Source organism: Trichechus manatus, unplaced genomic scaffold, assembly GCF_000243295.1.
Source record: "Trichechus manatus latirostris isolate Lorelei unplaced genomic scaffold, TriManLat1.0 scaffold00036, whole genome shotgun sequence".
Taxonomy (NCBI): Eukaryota; Metazoa; Chordata; class Mammalia; order Sirenia; family Trichechidae; genus Trichechus; species Trichechus manatus.
The window spans coordinates 13,666,725-13,691,582 of NW_004443972.1; the positions used below are offsets into that span (position 1 = coordinate 13,666,725).

Below are 24,858 nucleotides of genomic sequence, written 5' to 3' on the forward strand. Positions count from 1 at the left end.
GTTCTCTGTCAGTTTTCTCACTCCATTTGGTGCTTGGCTGAGTTCTTTATCTCTTCACTTGATGTTTTAGGGTTTCAGGATTGTTGTATTTTCTGTTCGGCTTAGTTTTTCAGATCTTTGCTATGGAGGGCATGGTGCTTCTGCCTAGAGTGTCATTTTGCCAGAACTCCGTCATGAATAGATTTTACAATGCAATTTTTTTAAAACCATGAAGAACATGAAAGCCAGATGTGAACAATTTGAAGCACAAGTAGATTACCACAGAAGGTAAATAAGTATATAAGATTCCTACTATAGAATTTTTTACTTGAGGTCAATTTGATACAACTTATTTAAGGGTGTACTGAATTAATGCTGGTCCTTGAGTACCTATTATGGATTAGGAATGGCATTAGGCATTGGTGAATACAAAAATAAATAAAAAAATGGATTCTTCCCTGAATACGTTTAGAGTCTAGCAATAAACAGAAATACAAACAAAATTTTACATCAGATGGAATAAATATAACATGGGAGATGAGCACAGGGAGAACTGGGAGGACGTATTATGTGCAAAGGGCAGATCTCTAGAGAAAGTTAAACATTGATGTATCATTATATGTATTTTAAAAGGAGCCAACACACTTTATAGTTATCTACATACTAGGTTCTGCCACATGAAATTGCTAATATTCAACCATTTCTAATTTACAATAACTACAATTTGACACAGTTTAACCTATTAGTTTTCAAGGCAAACATTTCATTTATTTATTTCACAAACATTTGGCAATCACATAGCAAGCACAGATAGAGGGGGATTGGACAGGAGGAAGAGTAGATGTCACCAATGAGGACTGACAGAAGGTAAGGACTAGAGCTCCCACTTAACCAGGTCTTTATTTTTCTGAATTATCCCTATAAAAAGCTCCATATTTGCAGGCCTCCAAGAGAACTGAGCTCCCGGGGCCCTGTAGTTGGTCGGACAGTGAAATGGCCATAGAGAACCTTTGAGTGAATACCTGAAGCAGAGGTAGTGTCTTAGGGAGGCGGGTAGCCCCAATCTCTTGCTGGTAACTCACAGCCACCTCCATTACTCCTGCAGAGTCTGCTGGTTGTCTTCCTATCTATTCTCCCCTTATTCCAGAGTAATAAACCTCTGAGTTTTAGCTGAGTATCTACCACCTGAAATAGACTACATTTCTCCCAGCTTGCAGCCAGTTATGGAAGGTATGATTAAGTTCTGGTTCATGGCAGATAAATGGGACCAGAATGTGCAATTTCTGGAAAATAAAGTTGAAGGCTGGTAGTGTGCCTTTCCTCCTTCCCTTCTTTTTGCTGGCTAGGGGAATCCCTCCCACCCCAGTCCCTGGAAATCATGATGTGTTCTCTGTTTCTGTAGTTTTGTCTTTGCAAGTATGTCATATAAATGGAACCATATAGTATGTAGGCAATTGTGTCCAGCTTTTTTAACTTAGCATAACGCAGCATTTGAGATCTGTCTGTGTTGTTGCATGTATCAGTAATTCCTTGCTTTTTATTGCTGAGTAATATCCCATTGTGTGACTGCATCACAGTTTGTTTATCTCTCCCTTAGATAAGGAAATTTGGGTTACTTTCAGGTTTTGCAATTACAACTGAAGCTGCTATAAATATTCACTTACACGTTTTTGTGTGAACATAGGTTTTTCATTTAAAATGGGTAAATACCTAGGAGTAGGATTTCTGGGTCATGTGATAAGCATATGTCTAACATTATAAACAACTGTCAAAATTTTTACAAAGTGACGGTATCATTTTGCATTCTCACCAATAGTACATGAGAATTCTAGTTGCTCCACATCTACGTCAATACTTGGTGAAGATTTTTTTTTTTTTTAATTTTAGACTTTCCAATAGGTATGTAAAGAAGTACAGCTAGAATGCTCCTTAGAAGCAAAGATGGTGAGATTACGTCTCACTTACTTTGGACATGTTATCAGGAGGCATCAGTCCTTAGAGAAGGACAGCATGCTTGGTAAAGTAGAAGGTGAGCAAAAAACAGGAAGACCCTCAACGAGATGGACTTACACAGTGGCTGCAACAATAGGCTCAAATATAGAAATATAGGACCGGGCAGTGTTTTGTTCTGTTGTATATAGGGTCGCTATGAGTCAGAACCAACTGGATGACACCTAACAACATGACAACAACAACAACAGGCTGTTAATCAAAGGGGTAGCAATTTGAACCCATCAGCCACTCCACAGGAGAAAGATGTGGCAGTCTGTTCCCGTAAAGATTAAAAAAAATTTTTAAAAAAACTAAATGAAACCCATTGCCATGGAGTCGATCCTGGCTCATAGCAACCGTATAGGACGAGGTAGAACTGGCCGGTAAGGTTTCCAAGGTTATAATCTTTATGGAAGCAGACTGCGCCATCTTTCTCCCACAGAGCGGTTGGTAGATTTGAACCGTCATCAGCCAAGTGCTTAACCGCTGTGCCACCAGAGCTCCTTTCCATAAAAGTTACAGCCTTGGAAACCCCATAGAGCAGTTTTACTCTGTCCCATAGGGTTGCTGTGAGCTGGAATCAACTCAACTACAATGTATTTTTTTTTTTTGAGAGGAGGAATAGATATAGATATATACTAATATCTATTGTAGTTTTAATTTGCATTCCTCTAATGACTAATGATGTTGAGCATCTTTTCATGTCTTATTTTCCATCTGTATACCTTATTTGGTGAAGTGATTGTCCAAATATTTTGCTCCCCACCTTTTTTTAAATCGGGTTGTTTGTTTCTTATTGAGTTTTGAGAATTTTTGTTATAAATCCTGGATACGACTCCTTTATCAGATATGTGATTTACAAATATTTTCTCCCAGTGACAACAGTGTCTTTCAATGAGAAGGTCTTAATTTTGAGAATATCCTACTTATCTATTTTTTTCTTTTAGGAATGTATCTAAAATTATTGCCCAACCCAAAGTCATTAAGATTTTCTCCTATGTGTTCTTTTCCTATATTTTGTAGTTTTCAGTTTTATATTTAGGTCTATGATCCATTTTGAGTTAATTTTTGTGTAGGGGGTGAGATACGTATCAAAATTCATTTATTTTTTGTATCTGGATATTCAAGGTTCCAGCACCATTTGTTGATAAGACTACTCTTTCTTTATTGAATTTTATCTTTGTTGGAAATTGACTGACCATAGGTGTGTGGGTCTATTTCTGAATTCTCTATTCTGTTCCATCAGACACACTTTAAAAAAGCATTTTAATAGTTATATATTTATTTTTAACATGTATTAAGTACATTAGCTTTCCAATGTCAACTTGTGGCTTCCACTCTTAAATTACTCAGTACTGGAGATTATGGTTGCCTGAAGTTGTATTGCATAAAATCACTGTAAAATGCAAACATCTATATGCCAGACCAAGTATCCTCATTTACAAAGCATCTTGTGAGATACTGTTATGACTTACCTCTGAAATATAAGGCTTTCATTATAAAGAACATTAAAAAGTACAGCCTCTTTTAGACTTTATAAAATAGACCCCAGTGCAGACAAATACACTTTTAAAAACTAAGACATTTTAAGAGTGGGGCTACTTTGAATATTTTATTTGGAACTAATATGCAAATTCATCAAGTCCCCAAACCCAGTGGAATTTCAATTAGCTACCTGCCAAGAGCCACAGAAAGCACAATATAGCTGTACAGAGGAAATGCCATCTGCCACTGTGACCAAAAATCACTCTGGCACCGATGCCTGATTCCTCAGGGCTCTCTTGCTTTTGCCAGTGTTATACCCATGGTTAACCACAGAGAACTTCTCTATGAATGCCCTCAACTGCAGAGACTATAGGGAAGCAGGTAATGAAGGGATTCATTGATGACACTGATTGTGCTGCTGGTGCATGGTACAGTAGGTCACACCAAAACACTCAAGAACAAATGCCTTAAATTGACAGATGCTACTGAGTCCTTGCCATTTCAAACTGGATAGCAGGTTTCTCCAATTGTGGCTTTTTTTGTTTTTGTTTTCCTTCTCTAGACAGAAAGTATGTGAAAAATATGATGTGAGGCTTCCTAATGCCCAAGAAGCAACCTGCTTTACCAAGGAAGCACCCACTGCGATTATGCCAGAAATGTAAATAGAAGTAAAATGACATCTATAGACACTGATAGATTGTTACTATGTGGTGAAAGCATCCTTTCCCCTGCAGCCAGTCATTCAGGCCACATGACTAATGGGTAAGCCTTTTCTGGTACCTTTGCCAATAAGGTAATCTGAAAGAGGGGAAGTCCTGTGTGCCTATAGGAACAATTCCAGCTTGGACCAAGAGAGTAATTGGTCATTACTGTTTCTGATTCTTTTCCATCTCTAATCTGCAGTCAACAAGCAGACCAATCAGAATGGCATAGAAGGATTCAGACATCATCTGCATCAGCATTCTTAGTTGCACACAACAGAATCTACTCTAGTTAGTTTAAGCAGGGAAGTATTAATTACAGGATTTTAGACAGCTTAGAAAAGCTTTGAGATTTTAAGAAGTAAGATCTAGACAAAATTTCCTAGAATAACAGCCAGAACTCCACACTACAGAGCTGGCCTGGTAAAAGCCACACTAGCACAACTGAGAAGTTGCTGTCATCACCACTGCTGCCTTTGCTCATGACCACATCAGCAAAACGAGTCTCTGTGCTATGCCTGTCTGTCACATAGCTCCCCTTCTCCTTATCTTTGATTTCAGTACTTGACTATTATATGCCTATATACGGTTTTCTTTGCATTTATCCGACTTGGGATTTGCTGAGCGTCTTGAAAATAAAGGGTAATGTCTTTCACCAGATTTGGTAAGTTATTGGACATTATTTCTTCAACATTGCCTTTATCTTATTTTCTCTCCCTTCTTTCTGGGACTTTAATTATGTACTATGTATATATTAAACCTTTTAACCATGTTTCACATCTCTCTTATGCTCTCTACTCTGTTCTGCTTTTTATCCTATTCTTTTACCTCTATGTGCTTCAGTTTTAATATTTTTTAAATTTAGTTTTGTTATTATTGTTAAGCATATACACAGCAAAACATACACCAATTCAACAGTTTCTACATGTACAATTCAGTGGCATTGAGTACATTCTTCCAGTTGTGCAGCCATTCTCACCCTCCTTTTCTGAGCTGTTCCTCCCCATTAACATAAATTCATTGCCCCCTAAGGTTTCTATCTAATCTTTCAAGTTGCTGTTGTCATTTTGATCCCATATAGATAGTAATATTTTCTATGACCTGTCTTTAAGTTCACTAATCCTGTATTCTGCTAAGTCTAGCCTGCTGTTAAAGCTCATCTAATTAATTCTTAGTTTCAGGTATTACATTCTGCATTTCTAGAATATCCGTTTGATTAATTTTTATAGATTCTAATTCTCTGTTGAAATACTCCATCTTTTCATTTCATTTTGCCCAAATTTTCTTCCATTTTCTTTAATATAGTAATCATCATTTTTTGAAATCCTTGCTTTCTAACTACAGTATCTGTATCATTTGTGAGTTTTTTTTAGTCCTTGATTAACTATCGGTCACTTTTCTCTGTGTTTTTTAATGTCTGGTAATTTTTATTGTATGCTGGACATTGCAGATGATACATTGCAGAGGCTCTGGATGAGGTTATTTTTCTCTAAACAGCCTTGAGTTTTAGTCTTGCAGGCAGTTAAACTGCTAGCAAAACTCCTGAATCCTGTTGATGCTTTATTTTAGCTTTGTTAGGGTAGTTCTATTTCAATTTTGTTCATAAACCTAAAGTGTAGCCCTAACTCCTAAAGCATGGCCTTAACGGAGTTTCCGCTGAATATATAGAGTGTTCACCAAGATCTTTTCACCCTGACTGGACCAGAACTCCTACAACTCCCAACACTATGTGATCTCTGAAATTCCTATTCAGTTCTCAGTCTTACAGAAGCTATTCTCTGTTGGCATTTTGTTTCCTTTTTATTTATTTATTTTTTTATTGTACTTCAGGTGAAGGTTTATAGAACAAATACTTTCTCATTAAACAGTAGTACACATATTGTTTTATGACATTGGTTAACAACCCCACGACATGTCAACCCTCTCCCTTCTTGACCTTTTCTTTTTTTTTGGTGAAAATACACATAGCCAAAGATATACCACTTCAAAAATTTCTACACGCACAGTTCAGTGACATCGACTACGCTCTTCCAGTTGTGCTGCTATTCTCACTTTAGATGAAGGTTTACAGAAAAAAATAGTTTCTCATTAAACAGTACACATGTTGCCCTATGACAATGGTTAACAACCCCACTACACATCAACACTGTCCTTACTCAACCTTGGTTTCCTTATCACCAGCTTTCCTGTCTCCTTCGGCCTTCTAGTCCTTGTCGCTGGACTGTTGTGCCTCATGAGTCCCGTTTTATTTTATGGGGCTGTCCAATCCCCCACTGAACGGTGAACCTCAGAAGTGACTTCACCACTGAGCTAAAAGTCTGTTGGCATTTTGGTATCTCACCCTGTGCATTCATAGCTTACAAGCTGGAAATGACACTTGGATATTTGCAAACACATTTTGGGGGCTCTTTATCTGCCACTTCCTAATTTTTGGTACCCTGTCCCCCAAATCTCAGCTGCCTTTGCCACCTCAAACTCCAATCTCTGTGTCGTCCACCTAACAGACTATCTTTCTCTGCTTGGGTTCTATTTTCCTCCACCTCATATTAGAAAGAAAGCACCTCACCTCAGAAACAAAGCATGAGTGAATATAAGCTCACCTTGAAAGCTTTCCTTATTTCAAAGATCCTTCTTTTGCCCAATGCCTGCAAAACAGTTTTTTAATATATTTTGTCTAGTTTTTATAGTTAGTTACAGTATAAGGGTAAGTCTGATATCAGCTGCTCATCATAGCTAGAACCAGAATTCATAAAGCTTTCTATTTTGATTTAAATTACCACTCACCCTCTGATTTGTGGGACCTAAGTCACATGTCTGTTCTCCAAGAGCAAGGGAGGCTAAAATATATAGAGTAGGTGGTTTAAGGGAGTAGTTGATGTGGTAGGGAACTATTACTATACAGAGAGAGTGTTCAGATATTTACTCAATAAAGCATCACCTACTCCATCATGACCTGATTTCTGTAACTGTTGTGGCTTCTTGACTAGGTCACACATTCAGTTAGAGATGGGGAGAAGGAGAACTAAAGCAAGATGAGGTTGAGAAGAAAACTGAGTGCCTGATGATTTTGTTCATGCCTGAAATATCCCTCAGTTTTCCAGGTAGCTTGGTTTTATTTTTAAAACCACATTTGACTTCTCAGCACAGTCACACATTCAATGTTGACAATTAAGACTTCATTTCTTACTGACTTCCCATATCCATACACTTGTTTATACAGCAAGTTTCCTCATAAATAACATGGAAGGAAGGGACTAAAAATAGTACTATACCAGGAAGTATTGAGAAGGAAAAAAAAAGCATAAGGCTTATACATTTCACTTTAACAAAAGTTATCGAGCACTTACCATGTTCCAGACACTTTAAAAAATCTAATGTGGATGGGGATGCGGTATACCAAGACGAATAAGATGCAGTTTCCGCTTGCAGTCATGTTGGGGACATATTTTTCAGTGTACCATGATCACTGGCAAGTCAGAGTTATATACAAGGGGTTAGGGAGAACAGAGAGTACATTGAATCTAGCTGGCAACTCAAGGAAGTCTTCCTATAGCCGATATTTGAGCTGACTCTTGAAGATGAATAAGATTTAGCCAGACAAAGGAAGGTAGGAGGGGCATTCCAGCCACAGACAATAATAGCGAGAGAGAAGGCACAGAAATAGGAAACAGAGTGAGGTGCTATGCAGTAGCAGGGTTGGGGGAAAGCAGATTACAAGGACTTTGCTGTTTCTAGAGTGTAAAGTATATAAAGGAGGCCAGAGAGAAAGCAGGGGTCCAAGTCATTGAAGGCCTAGAACGCCATTCTAAGAAGTGTGGCCATGTTGTAAACAATGAGGTGCCATTGAAGAGTTACCATCAGGGGATGGCAAAACCCAACTTGCATTGTAGAGAGAGCATTATGCCTGCAATTTAGAGGAAAGATTTCAGAAGGGCAGGATGTAAAGCACAGTCTAATGTAGCAGGTCAGGCAAAATGGCCAGGACCTAGTGACAGAAAGGAAGGGGTAGATACTAAGAGATAAAATTTTTCCAAGATGGTAAATGGCTATGAAGATGATGGAGAAGAGGAAGCTAAGATATACTTCAAGAAAGAAGTGCAAATTTTCCAGAGGAAAATAAAGATTTCCATTTTGGACACTGAGTTTGAGGCATCTATGGACTTCAAAACTGATATAACCAGCATGTAGGTAGATATATGAAATTCAAGAGAGAATTGTTCAGGGATGGGGGAAAAAAAAGATATGAAAGTAATTAGATCAAAGCGTAGCTAAAACCATGAGGGTGGTTGGGGGTCAATAAAGTAGAGAGAGAAGAACAGAGAGCAAGGACAGAAACCTGGAGAATACCAGAGTTTTAGGAGTAGGCAGACAATGAGAAACACACAAGCAGACTAAGAAGAACCACTTTAAGATACTGCAAAGTAAATAATCTTACAGAAGCTGAAGAATGAAGAAAGTCAATGAGTGAGTGGTCAGCAGTGAGAAATGAAGCAGAATGGTCCAGCAGGTCAGGATAGAAGAGCAGCCACTGGACTGGGTAACATAGGCATCACTGGTAACCTTGGAGAGAGGATTTTGGTAAAGTGGGAGATCAGACGTTTTGATTTCAAGTGAAAGGGTAGAGATAGCGACTGTCCAATAGCTAGAGAATAACTTAGAGTCCGGAGAAGATTTCATTTGGGTAGGAAAGACTTCACCAAGCTTATAGGCTGAAGGAAACACCCCACAGAATAAGAGAGATGAAAATAAGAAAAGGGGATATTTGATGGAACCAAGTTTCTAAAAAAGCTAGATGGGTCAGAATCCAAAATATAAGGAAAGTCTGGACTTGAACATGTAGAAGGCATCACACCCTGCATCTGGATGAAGTGTGAAACTGACAGAAGATAAAGACATAGGATGAGAGAGGCAGGAATTAGAGGTTGTTTTCACTCCTCAGTGACTTAACATTCTTGATAAAGTAGGAGATGGGTTATCTTCTGGGAATGTAGGGTTGAGGGTATATGGTGTTAGGTAAGGGTCTTGAGAAGAGTGATGACCCTCTGGAACATCCACAAGAGGAACAGGGAGAGGACGTTAACTGAGGAAAGACAGAGGCTTCGCACGTGGCATTGAGAGCCCAGCTGAAGTTGAGTTTTCCCCAGTAGCACTTGGCCACCTAGCACAGAGAAAGCCAATTGTGAGGTGGATCTGGGAATGATGTTCCCCAGCCATGCCATAGGATCATGTTCATAACTAATGGAATGGTTTAGGCTGGATAATGGGGAGGAGCTGGTAGTCTGGAGATCAAAGAGCAGATTTGGTGGGAGCTCTGTATTCCACCTTTCCTCTCACCTTCTGGCCCTGCCTGAATGGCTCTGCTAGCTACAGCAACAGTTACTGACAGAAAACCAAAAGAGAGCACATTATTTCAAAACTCCTTTAACACTTTTCTTAAAAGATACGAATCATCTAAATCATTCTCCAAAAGCTCTTTTTTAAATTCTAAGGCTAAGAACAAAAGTATGGTTAAATGTTTAATTAATGTTTATTATAGCTAGCATATTAGCTTTAGAAAGGTCAAATTTATGACACAAGGAAGTAATATTTTTAACATTCTGTGGATCTGCTTTATAGCACACTGGGGTCCACAGTAATAAATATCTTCTCTTACTTTGCAGGACTCTTGTAAGTGAAGCTGCGTGGGGCTGAATTTCTAGTCGAATGAGCTGGTATGAACCTTAGGCAAGTCACTTCATCTTTCAGGACTTCAGTTTTCAACCTTGTAAAATGAAGGGTAGGGATAAATTTCCAAATTTCCTTCTATGTTAAAAAAAATCAAGAGCATAATTTTGCATTTTAAGTTACTATAGAACTTATAAGGAGCCCTAGTGGTGCAATAGTTAAGCATTCAGCTGTTAACTGAAAGGCTGGCGTTGGAACCCACCAGCTGCTCAGTGGGAGAAAGATGTGGCAGCCTTGGAAGCTCTCTGGGGCAGTTCTACTCTGTCCTACAGGGTTGCTATGAGTCGGATTTGACTTGAAGGCAACGTTTTTGTTTTGGTTTTTAAGGTTTATAGAATTTATAGGTTTTACCCCTTTTCTTTTATGACATTTTTGTCCCATTTATAATTTATTAACCCTTAGTCCTTGATCAGGAACACAAACTCCAATGACAGCACTGTCACTATAGGAAATAGAATCCACTTTACCACAATCTATACTGTAATTTCTCCACTCTCTGCCCACATATACCCGTTGGAGGTTTCGTCCCCAAGAGTTCAGAGATACTTGTTCACCATCTTGTGACCATGCTTTTCTAAGGAAACTCCATATTATATTGCCTAATGGAACCAAGACCCTGATTTCAGTGGGTGAATACTCTGCAGCAGTCTCCACACATCTCAACTTAGATTTGTGATTGAGGATAACATATCAGAAAACACATATAAATAATCTTTCACACTGTCTGGGATATATAGGCTGGCCACTCAGTAGAGTATGCCTGATACATTGAATGGCATGGTATGCAGGAAATAATCAAAGCACTACATTATCTTTGTCTCCCAATCAGATGTTTCTCCTGTCACTAGATGAAAACTCAGCAGAATCCACAGCTCACTTTTTGGTTGACAGATAGTTCCATGGTCATTTTAAGTCACAAAACACAGCCTTAATTAAAAAATTAAAGTGTCCAGTTCCAAGAGATTAATTGACTCTTTCCTCTTTACTCAAAAGTGTTCTTCTCATTCACTGGATGCCTGGATCATCAGGGTCCAACGGTGGGCAAGGAAAAGAGGAGAGGTAAAGAAGAGGACAGCAAAGTTCTTCTTCGGCTGATGACTGATGCTGTCCTAAGGGAGCCACATGTATTTAATGCTGACTCTTGCCCTCCTGTCAGTTTTTTTTGCCTTGAATGCTGGCTGGGCTATTCTGGCAAAAATTCACCTGATGTGGGCCATGCATGTTTTCCTTTGACTGATCACTCCTCTTCCAACCACCAGGCCCCCATTTTTTGTTATTCCACCACACTGTTTTGGGAGTACCCTCACCTTCTGGCAGGGGCCCTGTAGGGCAGAAGAATCTTGGGCAGGATGCCTTTGAAAATGACCCCATGCCACTGACAAAGATTTCTTAAATAAGGAACATAAATGATTGATAAGTAGTGTTTCATTAGGAACTTCCAGCTTCCATTTAGGATGTAGAAAGCTGAAAAGACTGTCACTCTTACTCTAATCACAAGAAATAGCTGAACAACCTACAACATCAGAACTTTTCTTGAACCCATTAGGGAGCAGAGATGACAGGGCAACAAACTAGCCTGAAATTTAAGGAAACACTGAGGTCTCCCAGGAGAGATGGAATGTGAGCAAAGGCTTACCTGAGGCAGAGCAGGTACAAAATGACCATGAGAGACCACCTCACCTCCATTAGAATGGCAATGATCAAAAAAAACGGAAAACAACAGGTGTTGGCAAGGTTGTAGAGAAACTGGAATCCTCATCCATTGCTGGTAGGAATGTGAAATGGTACAACCACTGTGGAGAACAGTTTCACAGTTCCTCAAAAAAGGTAAAAATAGAACCACCACATGACTCAACAATCCCAATCCTAGGTACATACACAGAAGTGAAGGCAATTATACAGACAGAAACCTGTAAACCAATGTTCATTGCTGCACTTTTCACCAGAGCTAAAGTGTAGAAACAACCCAAATGTCCATTAATAGATAAATGGATAAACAAAATGTGGTATATACACAATGGAATACTACTCAATCATAAAGAGAAATTAAGTCCTGATGCATGTCACAACATGAATGAAACTTGAAAACATAAGGCTGAGTGAAATAAGTCAGTCATTAAAGGACAAATATTGTATGATCTGACTTATACGAGATAAGCAAATACATAAAAACCAAAGATTACTAGCGGTTCCCATGGGTGGGAGGGAAAGGGAAAGGGAGGTTTTTGCTTACAGGGCATTGAACTTATGTTAATGGTGGTAGAATGATTTGGAAAAAGATATTGAGAATGGTTGCACAACTTGAAGAATGTAATCAATGCTATTGAATTGTACATGTAGAAATTGCTGAGATGCTGTATGTTTGTTACTTATATTTTCATCACAATAAAATTAAAAAGACAAAAGAAACTTATCTTTTTGTTTTTAAAAAAATACAAAATAGGCATTTTTCCTCTAATGCTTTAAAACATAGACATTTGTTTTTATATGCTATTAATGACTATAGAATAACGTTTGCCAGGCTATTTTTTTCTATCAAGGGATCAACACTTCTCGTTGTCAGCCTTCTACTATATCATTATAGAGAAATCAAGATTTGTGCACTTTACTGTATGTATGCTGTACCCCAGTACGATTGAGTGGCCCCTTGCCAACACTCCTAGGGAGACCATACCCACATCAGGTCTCCAGGATCCATGCATCTGTGACAGGGCCAGGAGTGCAGTTGTTTCCCAACACAGCAGCAACTCTTGCTTTCAGTTGTACCACGGAGGCAGCTCAGACACCAGTCCTCTATCCTCCCAACTGCAGGGGTTACACCCTAAGCTCTTCAAGCTATCCATGAGACCCCCTCATTGGGTCTGAGGAGGAGACAAACCCCATCTACTCTCCCCCACTTTGTTGAGGGCTTCCATACAGCTCACCAAGCTCTCCCAAACAGATGTCTTCAAAAATCCTCTCTTGTCTTCATAATTTGACCCTTTCTTTTATATCTTTGATCTGAATGAGAGGCCCAAGAGTCTTTGAACTAGCACCAGCCATTTACTTTATAGTTATCCTTTGCAGTTTTGTCCGGCACCTCACTTTGGTGTATAGCATCTATGGTTGGTGTTGAACATTTCAACAAAACCTTCAATATGAACATGCTGTTTTAGTAGCTTTAGTTTGATCCATATGCAGTTGTTGATTGTTGACTATTTTTGACCTAAAAGAACTGTAATTTTCATATGGTTCAAACATATTTTTTATTTAAGATAGGCCTTTTAGAGAAACTGAACTGAAGGTTGGGTCTGTGGAAAAAGGGAAAAGTGGATTCTTAAATGAACAATCAGGCAAATACTGAAACACATTCTGGGAAGCACCTTACCTTGGCTTTCAGATCAGCACACAATTCCTGTTGCTTTTTCCTGTCTTTAGCCAATGTACTCTCCATTTCATGAGTTGCACAGGCCTCAGCAAGGGTCATCACAGCCTTCTGTATAAAGTCTTTCCTATTCTTATTCCAATTTGATACTAAGATCTTTCGCTGCTCCCTAGCAAAGCGATATTGGTCACAATATTTCTCATGTTCAACCTGAAAAGATAACAGACAGTAAAAATTTATCATTATGAAAGTGAGCCTATACTTTAGAAGTCATTATTACAAAATGAATCAAATAAATTATAACCAACGATTTTGAGAAATTGAGGACAAACATTTTCTTTATAGTAAATACAGGAAGCAGGTGCCAGCTCCAGGGTTCTGAGCCTGTGACTAATTGGAGACTGGGGACAATTCATTTAACTTTTGTCAGTCCTTTGTCAACTTGGTGGCCTCTAAAACAACCTTCACTTCTCAAAGGTGAATGATTCTATGAGCAGAGAGCAATATTTTCCCTATATGCAATTTAAAAGATACCCCATGTTTAAATCAGTTTTAGTATTTAAGACAACATGCTAATAAATAGAAAATTGTGACGATAATCCTGAAAAAATAAGCTTTGTCATAAATTACTGAAACATTCAGATGTTAAGATGTTTATACCTGAAGTGATTACAGCAATGACCATTAGCTTTCCTCCTCCCACTCCTGAGGGACATGGCACTTTCACATCAGTAGCAATAGCTCCTTTTGGCAGTGATTCCCAACCAGGGGACGTATCAGAGCGTTGGCAGAAGAACAAGAACAGTGACAGACTGAGTAGTTTGAAAAATCTCTGCAGATGATTCAGAAGGGCACCTCTAATAAAAATGTGTCCCAGGAAGTTGAGAGTCACTGATATAAATAATTTTTGATTTTGCCAGTATAGACCCAGCCTCAGAATTTGATACATTATTTAGCCTCTAAGTGGTGTGAGACAAGCAGCTAGCAAGCAGGATAAGGTAGGTCCTTTCTACCTAAAATAATGCTTTATGTATGATTAATTAGGTACACAGTGAAGCAGACTGTGGCCTCATTTAAACCAAATATCAATTGCTAAAATGTGTAAACTTTTTAGCTTTGTTCCAAAGAAGCCAAAAATATGCTTAGCATCTGTCAAACATTAAGAAAGAAGGTATACGTGATGCTGAAATGCTTAATAATCAATCCAATATAGGCACACCTTGTTCTATTGCATTTCATTTAATTGCGCTTCACAGATATTGTGGTTTTTACAAATTGAAGGTTTGTGTCAACCCTGCATCGAGCAAATCTATCAGTGCCATTTTTCCAAAAGCATGTGCTCACTTCGTGTCTCTGTGTCACATTTTGGTAATTCTCGTAATATTTCAAACTTTTTCTTTATTATCATAACAGTTATGGTGATCTGTGATCAGTGATCTTTGATGTTACTATTGTAATTGTTTTGGGGTACCACGAACCATGCACATATAAGACAGTAACTTAACCAATAAATGTTGTGTGTGTTCTGACTGCTCCACCAACCGGCCGTTCCTTCATCTCTCTCCCTCTCCTTGGGCCTCTCTATTTCCTGAGACACGACAATATTGAAATTAGGCCAGTTAAAAACCCTACAATGGCCTCTAAGTGTTCAAGTAAAGGGAAGAGATGCACATCTTTCACTTTAAATCAAAAGCTAGAAATGATTAAGCTTAGTGAGGAAGGTATGTCGAAAGCCGAGATAGGCTGAAAGCTAGGCCTCTTGCGCCAAGCAGTTAGCCAAGCTGTGAATACAAAGGAAGAGTTCTTGAAGGAAATTAAAAGTTGTACTCCAGTGAACATATGAATGATAAGAAAGCAAAACAGTCTTATTGCTGATGTGGAGAAAGTTTTAATGGTCTGGATAGAAGATCAAACCAGCTACATTCCCTTAAGCCAAAGTCTAATCCAGAGAAGGCCTTAACTCTCTTCAGTTCTATAAAGGCTGAGAGAGGTGAGGAAGCTGCAGAAGAAAAGTCCGAAGCTAGCAGAGGTTGGTTCATGAGGTTTAAGGAAAGAAGCCATCTCCATACATCAAAGTACAAGGTGAAGCAAGTGCTGATGTAGAAGCTGCAGCAAGTTATTCAGAAGATCTGGCTAAGGTAATTGATGAAGGTGGCTACACTAAACAACAGCTTTTCAAGGTAGATGAAACAGCTTTATATTGGAAGAAGATGCCATCCAGGACTTTCATAGCTAGAGAGGAGAAGCTAATGCCTGGCTTCAAAGTTTCAAAGAACAGGCTGACTCTCTTGTTAGGGGCTAATGCAGCTAGTGACTTTAAGTTGAAGCCAATGCTCACGTACTATTCCAAAAATCCTAGGGCCCTTAACACTTATGCTAAATCTACTCTGCCTGTGCTCTATAAATGGAAAAACAAAGCCTGGATAACAGCACATCTATTTACAACATGGTTTACTCAATATTTTAAGCAGTAGTTGAGGACTACTGCTCAGAAAAAAAGATTTCTTTCAAAATACTACCGCTCATTGACAATGCACCTGGTCACCCAAGAGCTCTGATGGAAATGTACAAAGAGATTAATGTTGTTTTCATGCCTGCTAGCACAACATCCATTCTGCAGCCCATGGATCAAGGAGTAATTTCAACTTTCAAGTCTTATTATTTAAGAAATGCATTTCTTAAAGCTATAACCGCCATAGATAGCGATTCCTCTGATGGATCTGGGCATAGTAAATTGAAAATCTTCTGGAAAACCTTCTGGAAAGGATTCACCATTCTGGATGCCATTAACAACATTTGTGATTCATAGGAGGAGGTCTAAATATCAACACTAACAGGAGTTTAGAAGAAGTTGATTCCAACCTTCATGGATGACTTTGAGGGGTTCAAGACCTCAGTGGAGGAAGTAACTGCAGATGTGGTAGAAAAGCAAGAGAACTAGAATTAGAAGTGGAGCTGAAGATGTGACTGAATTGCTGCAATCTCATGATAAATATTTAATGGCTGAGGAGTTGCTTCTTATGAATGAGCAAAGAAAGTGGTTTCTTGAGATGAAATCTACTCCTGGTGAAGATGCTGTGAACTTGTTGAAATGACAACGAAGGATTGAGAATATTACATAAACTTAGTTGATAAAATAGCAGCAGGGTTTGAGAGGATTGACTCCAATTTTGAAAGAAGTTCTACTGTGGGTAAAATTCTGTCTTAATAGCATCACATGCTACAGAGAAATCCTTCATGAAAGGAAGAGTCAATCGATGTGGCAAGACTCATTATTGTCTTAGTTTAAGAAATTGCCACAGCTACCCCATCTTCAGCAACAACCACCCTGATCACTCAGCAGCCATCAACATTGAGGCAAGACCTAGCCAGCAAAAATATTACGAGTTGCTGAAGGCTCAAATGATGGTTAGCATTTTTTAGCAATAAAGTATTTTTTAATTAAGGTTTGTACATTGTTTTTAGACATAATGCTATTGCACACTTAATAGACTACAGTATAGTGTAAACATAACTTTTATATGCACTGGGAAACCAAAAAATTTGTCTGACTGGCTTTATTATGATATTCACTTTATTGCAGTGGTCTGGAACCAAACTTGCAATATCTCCAAGGTATGCCTGTGTAAGAAGTAAATGTAAAAATCTTTATCAAGTTAATAGCAGGAAAATGTAAAAATTTACCAAGCTAAAAATGACAGCTAGTAACAGAATTCTTTCAATAGAATCAACAGGGAATAAGAAAAAAAGATCTAATTTGATAAATTAACAATTTTTTTAAAATCCAGAGTGAAAAATTTATTATGAAACATGCTTATTATGTTAAAGGTATCTGTTATAAAGTAAAGGCCAGATTTAAAACTAATACTTGGGGATGGGAGGAGTTGTGGTGGGTGGGAGAGGACAAGAGAGGACGGGAAGGGATGGTCACACTAGCTATGTGGCCTTTGTTTCAGTTTCCTCACCTGAAAAATAAGGATAACAAGAGTACCACTCTCATCCACTGCTATTTCTATTATAGGAATTTACACATGATTGACACACAGTCAACTTCTATACACGTTAGTATTATTGTTACTTGTTTAATTTAAAAATTAAAAATTACCAAAATTCAGAGTATAATATTTTTAAGTATGATTCATTTATGCAATAAGGTGAATAATTTAAAAATTGTTGACATAGAAACTACTATGCTCTTGCCTTTGTGGTCTTGTCAACTAGACCAAGACAATATTCCTCCCTTACCTTTCAGGGAAATTTCAGCCACGCCTTTGAGCTCTGAATTTGGGGCTGTTGTGTTTCAGACCCATCTAGAAGGGTCCAGCTGAATTGTCGTGGTGGGGAGGGTATAGGTAAGATCCAGCCCCCAAGGAGATTATTAGCTTCCACAGGACTAGAAGGACTAAGGTGGCAGGCTCCGTGGATGGAGGCACGCGCACTCTACCTCCAGGCAAAGCCCAGCACTGACAGAAACTCTGAGGGCGGGCATCTGAGGGTCAAATACTAGAAAGCGGCCTTGGGAGTCATGGTAAAGATCTCTGAGGCTAGTAGGCACAGGAGTAGTAAATGTTGCCAGAGGTGCCCCCTGCTTCATATGCACCATACAAACTTGAAAAATGACCTGCACAGACTTGCAACCTTTAATTTTATTTTTTTAATAGTCTAGGAAAAAATAATTTTTAGAGTACCATTTTAGAAATATGTTTTGTGGCTTTACAATATGGACCACTAAAACAATTTAACTTGCCAGTATGCAGGGTCCAGTACTCACCAGATCATGCCTAGATTTGTGAGGAAAATATCTTCGTAACATGTCCAGATACAGAGTCCTTCTGGCAAAGAGATCTCCAGGATACTGATCCAAAATAGCCTGGTAAATCCAGTGGTCTTCTTCACTTAACTGGAAGTTTCTAGAAGGAATAATAATGCCACAACATATTATTAAGTAGTTGATGGGCCTAAGGGAGTTCAAACTGCTCAAGCAATTTAAACTATTAGCAAGCGATAATAACTATGTAACATGAGGGTTATGCCTGTGTGTATGTTTTAATACATTAGCCAAATTTGATGTCTGGTACAGAAAGTTTCTAAAGTTTAGTACAATGGGTTCTGGGTTTTTTCAATCCTTTATTTGATCTTGCCATGAGATCCAGGCGTAATCTGAATGAGTTTGACAATGAGACAAAATATTTTTAAGATTACTCTATCTTGCCTACACAGATATGTTTAAAATCATGATCAATGGATCAAATAAACAAAAATTGGAAACTAAGTTATTAAACATACAAATTAAAAAGGAACTTTGCTTATTCAACAAAGTACCCATGTTCAGACAGAAGGAAAATATAAATATAGACAGAGTTAAATGAACAACTACCTAAAGGAAAATAAAGACTGAGGAAGGCATTGATTTAAGGTTTAACTTTAAAGGCAAGTCTACAATTATCTTTTATATTATCCTCTTGACTTCTTGGTTTGTGGGGGTAAGACTAGATATTGGTAGTAAAAGGATAACAAGTGATGTCACATTTCATATCACTAAAGAAATCATTGGTAAATAGGATCGCTTCAAGTTGCCTTCTGTCAACATGTCTGCCATTAAAAGGGCCTTTTTTCACTTTAGAACTGGCTTGGTTTGTGTTCTATATAAAGTATTAGCAAAGCCCTAAGCAGAGTGAAAAGGTTGCAATATCAGCTTGAACTCTAAACTGAATTAATCTGCTCTGTTTGTATCCTAAGTTTATTTGCATATTATTATTCCTGTTTAATAAATTAGAATAATCATATACAGATGCAATCAGAGGGAATAATATTAGCAACAAATACCTCTTTGATTCAAGATGGAAATTTGCTATTGTTTATTTCTACTCTATCAGTGATCTTTGACTTTAAAATTAATTGTGCAATTCAAAGACTTTTTTTTCTATGTCTTCTATGCCCCCGAAAAATACTTGACAATTGAAAACAGAATAAAACACCTTCTGCATCAGTGATACTAATGGGAATTCCACTGTCCTCATGCAAGGTTATCTAGTTTCTATAAAGCACTTCATTACTCTGTTAAGTGGCTAAAGAGAGGAAGTCTTTTTCAAAGGAGAAAAGAAAATCCTCTCTATCAGCTCTATAATGGGAAGAAAAACAGCAATGGGGGTGTTCCACCAGGAAGAAGAATACAGTTCTTGAGTATGACCTAATTATCAATTGCAGAGAAAGAATTTGAGATGAGTTCATTCACTGAATACACTAAGGATCTGGGTTCTGTCTGAATCAATTATGAATTTACAGACAGTTCAAGACTTCTGTGAATACAGCATTTCAAATAGGGGAAGTAACAAGGGAGAAAGGCTTGCCTGAGTGTACTTGGCATTTAAATTGCCCTCATATCTTCATGGACAATATATCAGCTCCTCTCTCAAGAAATGTGTTTCCATTCATGGCAGCATGAAGGTGTTTTAATAGTAAAGTTAGCCACATAAATTCTCTATTACTACACAGCAAGCAACGAGAAGAGACCTGAAGTCCATGTCCTCATTAATGCTTTTAAACTGTTTCTGTGAGTGAGTGTGTGTGACAGAATATAGGTCCAACAAGTTTTCCATTTTTTTAAATTAAACCATTCCTCTATATAATGGATGCATTGGTGTCCACCAAGATCACCTTTACTAGCTGGAGTTCCCCTCACCAAGATGCTGCTAGTCTTGGCGAGTAACTCAGATTCTCCTCTTCTCTGGAAAATTGTCTTGGGTCAAATAGGAACTGCCTTATCCAGGGGGTCCCTTTCGAAGGCCAAGCACAACCAATGACTGATGGACATAGGGGAACAGAATGCCAGCCCAGCCCAATTGCCTCAAGATGGGTCCAACTCTGTGGTACCATCTGTGCTTCACAGCGTCCCTATGGGATCAGATGCAGCCAGTCTCCATTGAAACCTCATCCTTGCTTAGCCATCTCCCCCTTGCCCTTTCTCCCACTTCCCTCACTCCCCTTCTCCAATAAATCACCTGTCACAGCAATCCCTGTTTCAGCTTTGCTTCTATAGATGCCAACCTAAGATAAACTACTAGCAATCCTACCCATAATTTTCAAAAATAGTTTAAAGCCTTTGGTAAATGAAGAATTACTTCTAAACTAATTGCTTTGATGATCTCTTATACTGAATGGTAGTACAAGATTATGACTGTCCTTGAAGAGAAAGTGCAAATAGCAAACATTTACAAAAATGCTTTTCACATAAAAGCACACATTTAGCAGTTTACTTTGTTATAAATAAATATAGCTGCAGGAGAATTTGTGGCACTCAGTATATTTTTATACATTGTGTGAATGTATTAATTAGGTGTCATTTTAGTGACAAAATTAAAACCACTTAAAACATATGAAATGATAATATAACATTAAAACCAGGTATTTCAAGCTAAGTACACTGTGAACAATGATCGCATCCATTTTTGCCCTTCTTGTTGATTTTAGAAGCTTCACATCCCAACAGCTTTTTTCAATTACCACAATTATGCAAATTGTAAGTCATTTTTCTAGTACATGTAGAATAAAAATGAAAAACATACTTAAAAGAAATGATACATAAATACCCACAATAGTATTATTTTTAGAGTATTTATAGCACTTTCCAGACTGCAGGCTTAAATCTTGAGACAAATATTCACATCGGCAACACAATGGTACAATCATACATCTCCATTAGAAATATCGCATGTGAGGAAAAAAACTCCCACCACTGTATGTACATGTTAATCTTCCGGATAGTAAACATCTAAAAGGAATATTCAGACATAATAACTTCTTCACAGTGACAAAGTAGCTATTTCCTAGAAACATAGCCTTTAAACCTCTAAAATAAAATCAAATTCAATATATCTGTATTTCTAAATTCAAATTCAGACACGTCTTTACTAATCAAACCTGTGTCTTTTCATTATACAGAGAAAATCTATATAACATAGCTGAAAATAAGATTAGTTTTTACTTTCTAGGGTTCTTGTTTAATTTCAATGTTTTGTTGGTGATTATGATGACCAAAACCAAACCAAACCAGTTGCCATTGATTCTGACTCATGGCAACCCCATGTGTGTCAGAGTAGAACTGTGTTCCATAGGGGCTTCAATAGCTAGTGTTTTTGGAAGTAGATCAGCAGGCCTTTCTTCTGAGGTGATTCTGGATGGACTCAATCTCCAAACTTTCAGTACTAGCTAAATTACATAGATATTTAAAAATATTCTTATTCCTTAATATTTTCTGAATTAAAAAAAAGACTCCAAAATTTGAAAGAATACTTTAAAATTATCCGAAACTTTTGTAATTCTTAAATACCATTAGACAAAAAATCTTTGGCAGATCTCTGCAGTTTCTATTTTATTTTTGTCAGTCGAAATTTTCTAATTTAAAACACCTCATAACACATCAAAATTTTATAGTCTACAGGTTTATGACATGTAATACTTCTAACACTTTGGGGAATTTCAGCCTGCAGAAGGGTGAGCTATTTACCACTCAGTACCACCTCCCACCACACCCCACCCCCAAAATTGAAGTCCACAGATAGTATTTCATTATGATTTCCTAGGAAGTGAGACAAAACAGGCAATTCAGAAAATGAAGATGACAAGGCTGTGAGAATACAACCTGACCAAGGCCAATTGTCTCCCCACTTCTACCTGTTTGAGTCATTTCAAAGATTGGAAACTGACTTGCAATTAACTTAGCTACCAGTTTTCATTGTAGTCGTATTTAAACCACTTCGCTAGGGTGATGGTTCCATAACATCAAAATACATTTGGTGAATGGGAGCCAGCGATGGCAAACAAAATACATAAGGCTAACAGGTCCTTTAACAAGGAAAACAAGTTTATGAAACTAAACATTGCATTTACAAACTGGTTGAAAGCTGTTGTGTACTTTATCAGAGTGAAGGAGCTTTGCAGGCAAGATGGTAATTTGTGGCTCCTAAGGTTAGCTGATGCACCTATCAGCATCTGACAACTGCCTCGAGATTGGCAAATGGCCATAGTGAATCTGGCCTGAAGAAAAACTCTTATCTCTTAAAGTGTAACAGTGTCAGGGGACACTTTTTGCTCCTCCGCTAAGAAACAGGGTTGCAGGGTTGCAGTGAGTCACCAGTGGATTAATGTGGACAAAAGAGACCTCTGACACAATTCCCTTGTCAGGTTGTGCCAGGTATAACTCTCTGGAAAACACAACTCTACTTCACTTTTCAATGGTGTCTTCTTGAATCGACCCATACTAATCTAATCAGCCTGGTTCCTGAAACTTTCTCTCCACCCAGCCCCAATGTCCAAATCTAAATCCATCTCTGATTTTTAGCCTGGTTTACAGGGGACTCCTTGGTCCCAGGCCCATTTCCAGTCACTAGACTCTCTCCTTGGATTATATTTGAGTATGTCATTCTCTTCCCCCAAAGATCCATTCCCATTTATCAGTTTCTCACCTCCAGGGTTCCTTGGCTCAACCCAGCTTGGCTTCATACATGGGAGCTGACAATCAGAATAAAGTGGGCTCTCTGGAGCATGGTCAAAATTCATTAAATTGAAGAATTAAAAAAAAAAAGTGATCCATAGGGTAAAGTCAGAACTTGCACCAGCATCAAAGACTCATTCTTCTGAGGAGTAAACAGGAAAGTGAAAATATAGCAGAGTTCTGAAAGTGATAGCTCCAGGATTTCGTATAGGAAGGGTGAGGGATGGAAATCTAGTTAGAAGAGAAGGCTGAAGGATTTATTTGGGAGCTGCATTTTCATTATCAAACACCGTGTTTTTACTTAGATTGTTTTTTAGAATAGTTTACATAGAAAATTCTATTTTTACTAAAAATATATATTTTTTGGAGGTGGAGTAGCTGGGATGATAGCAAGGCTCTAAACCACCCTTTGTTGCTTACATTCACCACCAGTTTTAAGAGGCAATATAATTCCTAGTGGCAGTTTTGATATAATATGATCAACATAAAACCTGTTAAAAGGAAAATGTAATGGCTCAACCACCCCGTATGCTTTGTCTTAGGCTGGGTTTTCTAGAGAAGCAAAACCAGTAAAGTGTATAAATGTATATATATAGAGAGAGAGATTTATATCAAGGAAACAGCTCATGCGATTGTAGAGGCTAGAATGTCCCAAGTCTGTGGATAAGGGTAGAGACCTCTCCCAAGTCAAGCAGCCACAAAAGCTGACAAGCCCAAGAATGGCAGGTCATAGAGCAGGGCTCTGCTCACAGGCTGAGAAGATTAGCTCAAATCCCAAGAACTGGAGATGAGATGACAGGAGGCAGCCGCAGGATCCAGAGAGAGCAAAAAGCCAAAACATCTGCTTATATTCAGATGCAGGCCACATCCCCAAGAAAACTCCCTTTCATCTGATTGGCTACTCACAGTATATTTGATCATGGAAGTGATCACATTTAAACACTGAGAATCATGGCCCAGCCAAGTTGACACACAATCTTAACCATTACATGCTTATATTCATCACAAGAAGTGTTAAGGAAAAGGTAGTTATAACAAGCACTGCCTATCCCTGCCTCCTGCCCACTGGAATCCTGATCTACCATCCCCCATCAGGCCTCTGCTTCAGGGGAAATGGGCCCCATCACCAGGTATGGGAGTGAATCTTGATTGATTTTAAGCTATCAATCAGCATCCCATTCGTCTCATCAGTGTTTGGTATAGGCATGGACAAGAGAACAAATTCTGGTCAATGAAATCTGAGAAATCTTCTAGCGCAAAGGTCCTGGCTCCTAAAAAGAGTTACAAGGAAGAAAAGGTCCTTTCTGCTCCTGGATGGTGTTATGTGAAACTGCTGCAGTCATCTGGGAAGAAGTTATCTAACCTGCAGGAAGGCAAACCAAGAGAATGCAGAAACCAGACCACACCGTACTTGAACTTCTTTAGCTTTGAGCTAAATAAGGTAAGAAATCTCTTTATTGTTTAAATTGAGTTGGGTTGGGATTCTCTTACAGCCAAAGATATCCTGACAGCTAACCAAAGAGAAGAAAGATGACTTCTTAATGGTAACATCCTAATAGTGTTTGGAAGGAAAGTACTAAGAGAGGATGTAGTGACAAGAGAGATGAAGACACAAAGTGGCCAGAGACCAGCATCTAAAGAAATACTCTTCAGCTGATTGGGGGCAGGCAGCTGCTCCAACATAAGGGCCTTTTTTAAAAACTTGTACTTTAGATGAAGGTTTACAGAAAAAAACTAGCTTCTTATTAAACAGTTAGTACGTATATTGTTTTATGACATTGGTTAACAACCCCATGACATGTCAGTACTCTCTCTTCTTGAACTTGGGTTCCCTATTACCAGCTTTCCTGTGCCCTTCTACCTTCTAGTCCTTGCCCCTGGGCTGGTGTGCCCCTTTAGTCTTGTTTTGTCCTATGGGTCTGTCTAATCTTTGGGTAAAAGGTGAACCTCGGGAGTGACTTCATTACTGAACTAAAAGGGTGTCTGGGGGCCACACTCTTGGGGTTTCTCCAGTCTCTGTCAGGCCAGTAAGTCTGGTCTTTTTTTGAGTTAGAATTTTGTTCTACATTTTTCTCCAGCTCTGTCCGGGACCCTCTATTGTGGTCCCTGTCAGAGCAGTC

General features: G+C 38.4%; 1 protein-coding gene across 2 annotated transcripts in view; it reads right to left on the minus strand.

Moving 5' to 3' along the window:
* The window catches only part of CCDC148 (coiled-coil domain containing 148), a 293,851-nt gene that overhangs the window by 148,194 nt on the left and 120,799 nt on the right, over positions 1 to 24,858 (minus strand). For both annotated transcript variants that reach the window (XM_004375405.1, XM_012555281.2), the window contains 2 exons: positions 18,017 to 18,155; positions 13,249 to 13,455 (listed from right to left, as the gene is read on the minus strand). In XM_004375405.1, the coding sequence (XP_004375462.1) occupies positions 13,249 to 13,455; positions 18,017 to 18,155 (346 nt within the window). The remainder of the gene's footprint in view (positions 1 to 13,248; positions 13,456 to 18,016; positions 18,156 to 24,858) is intronic.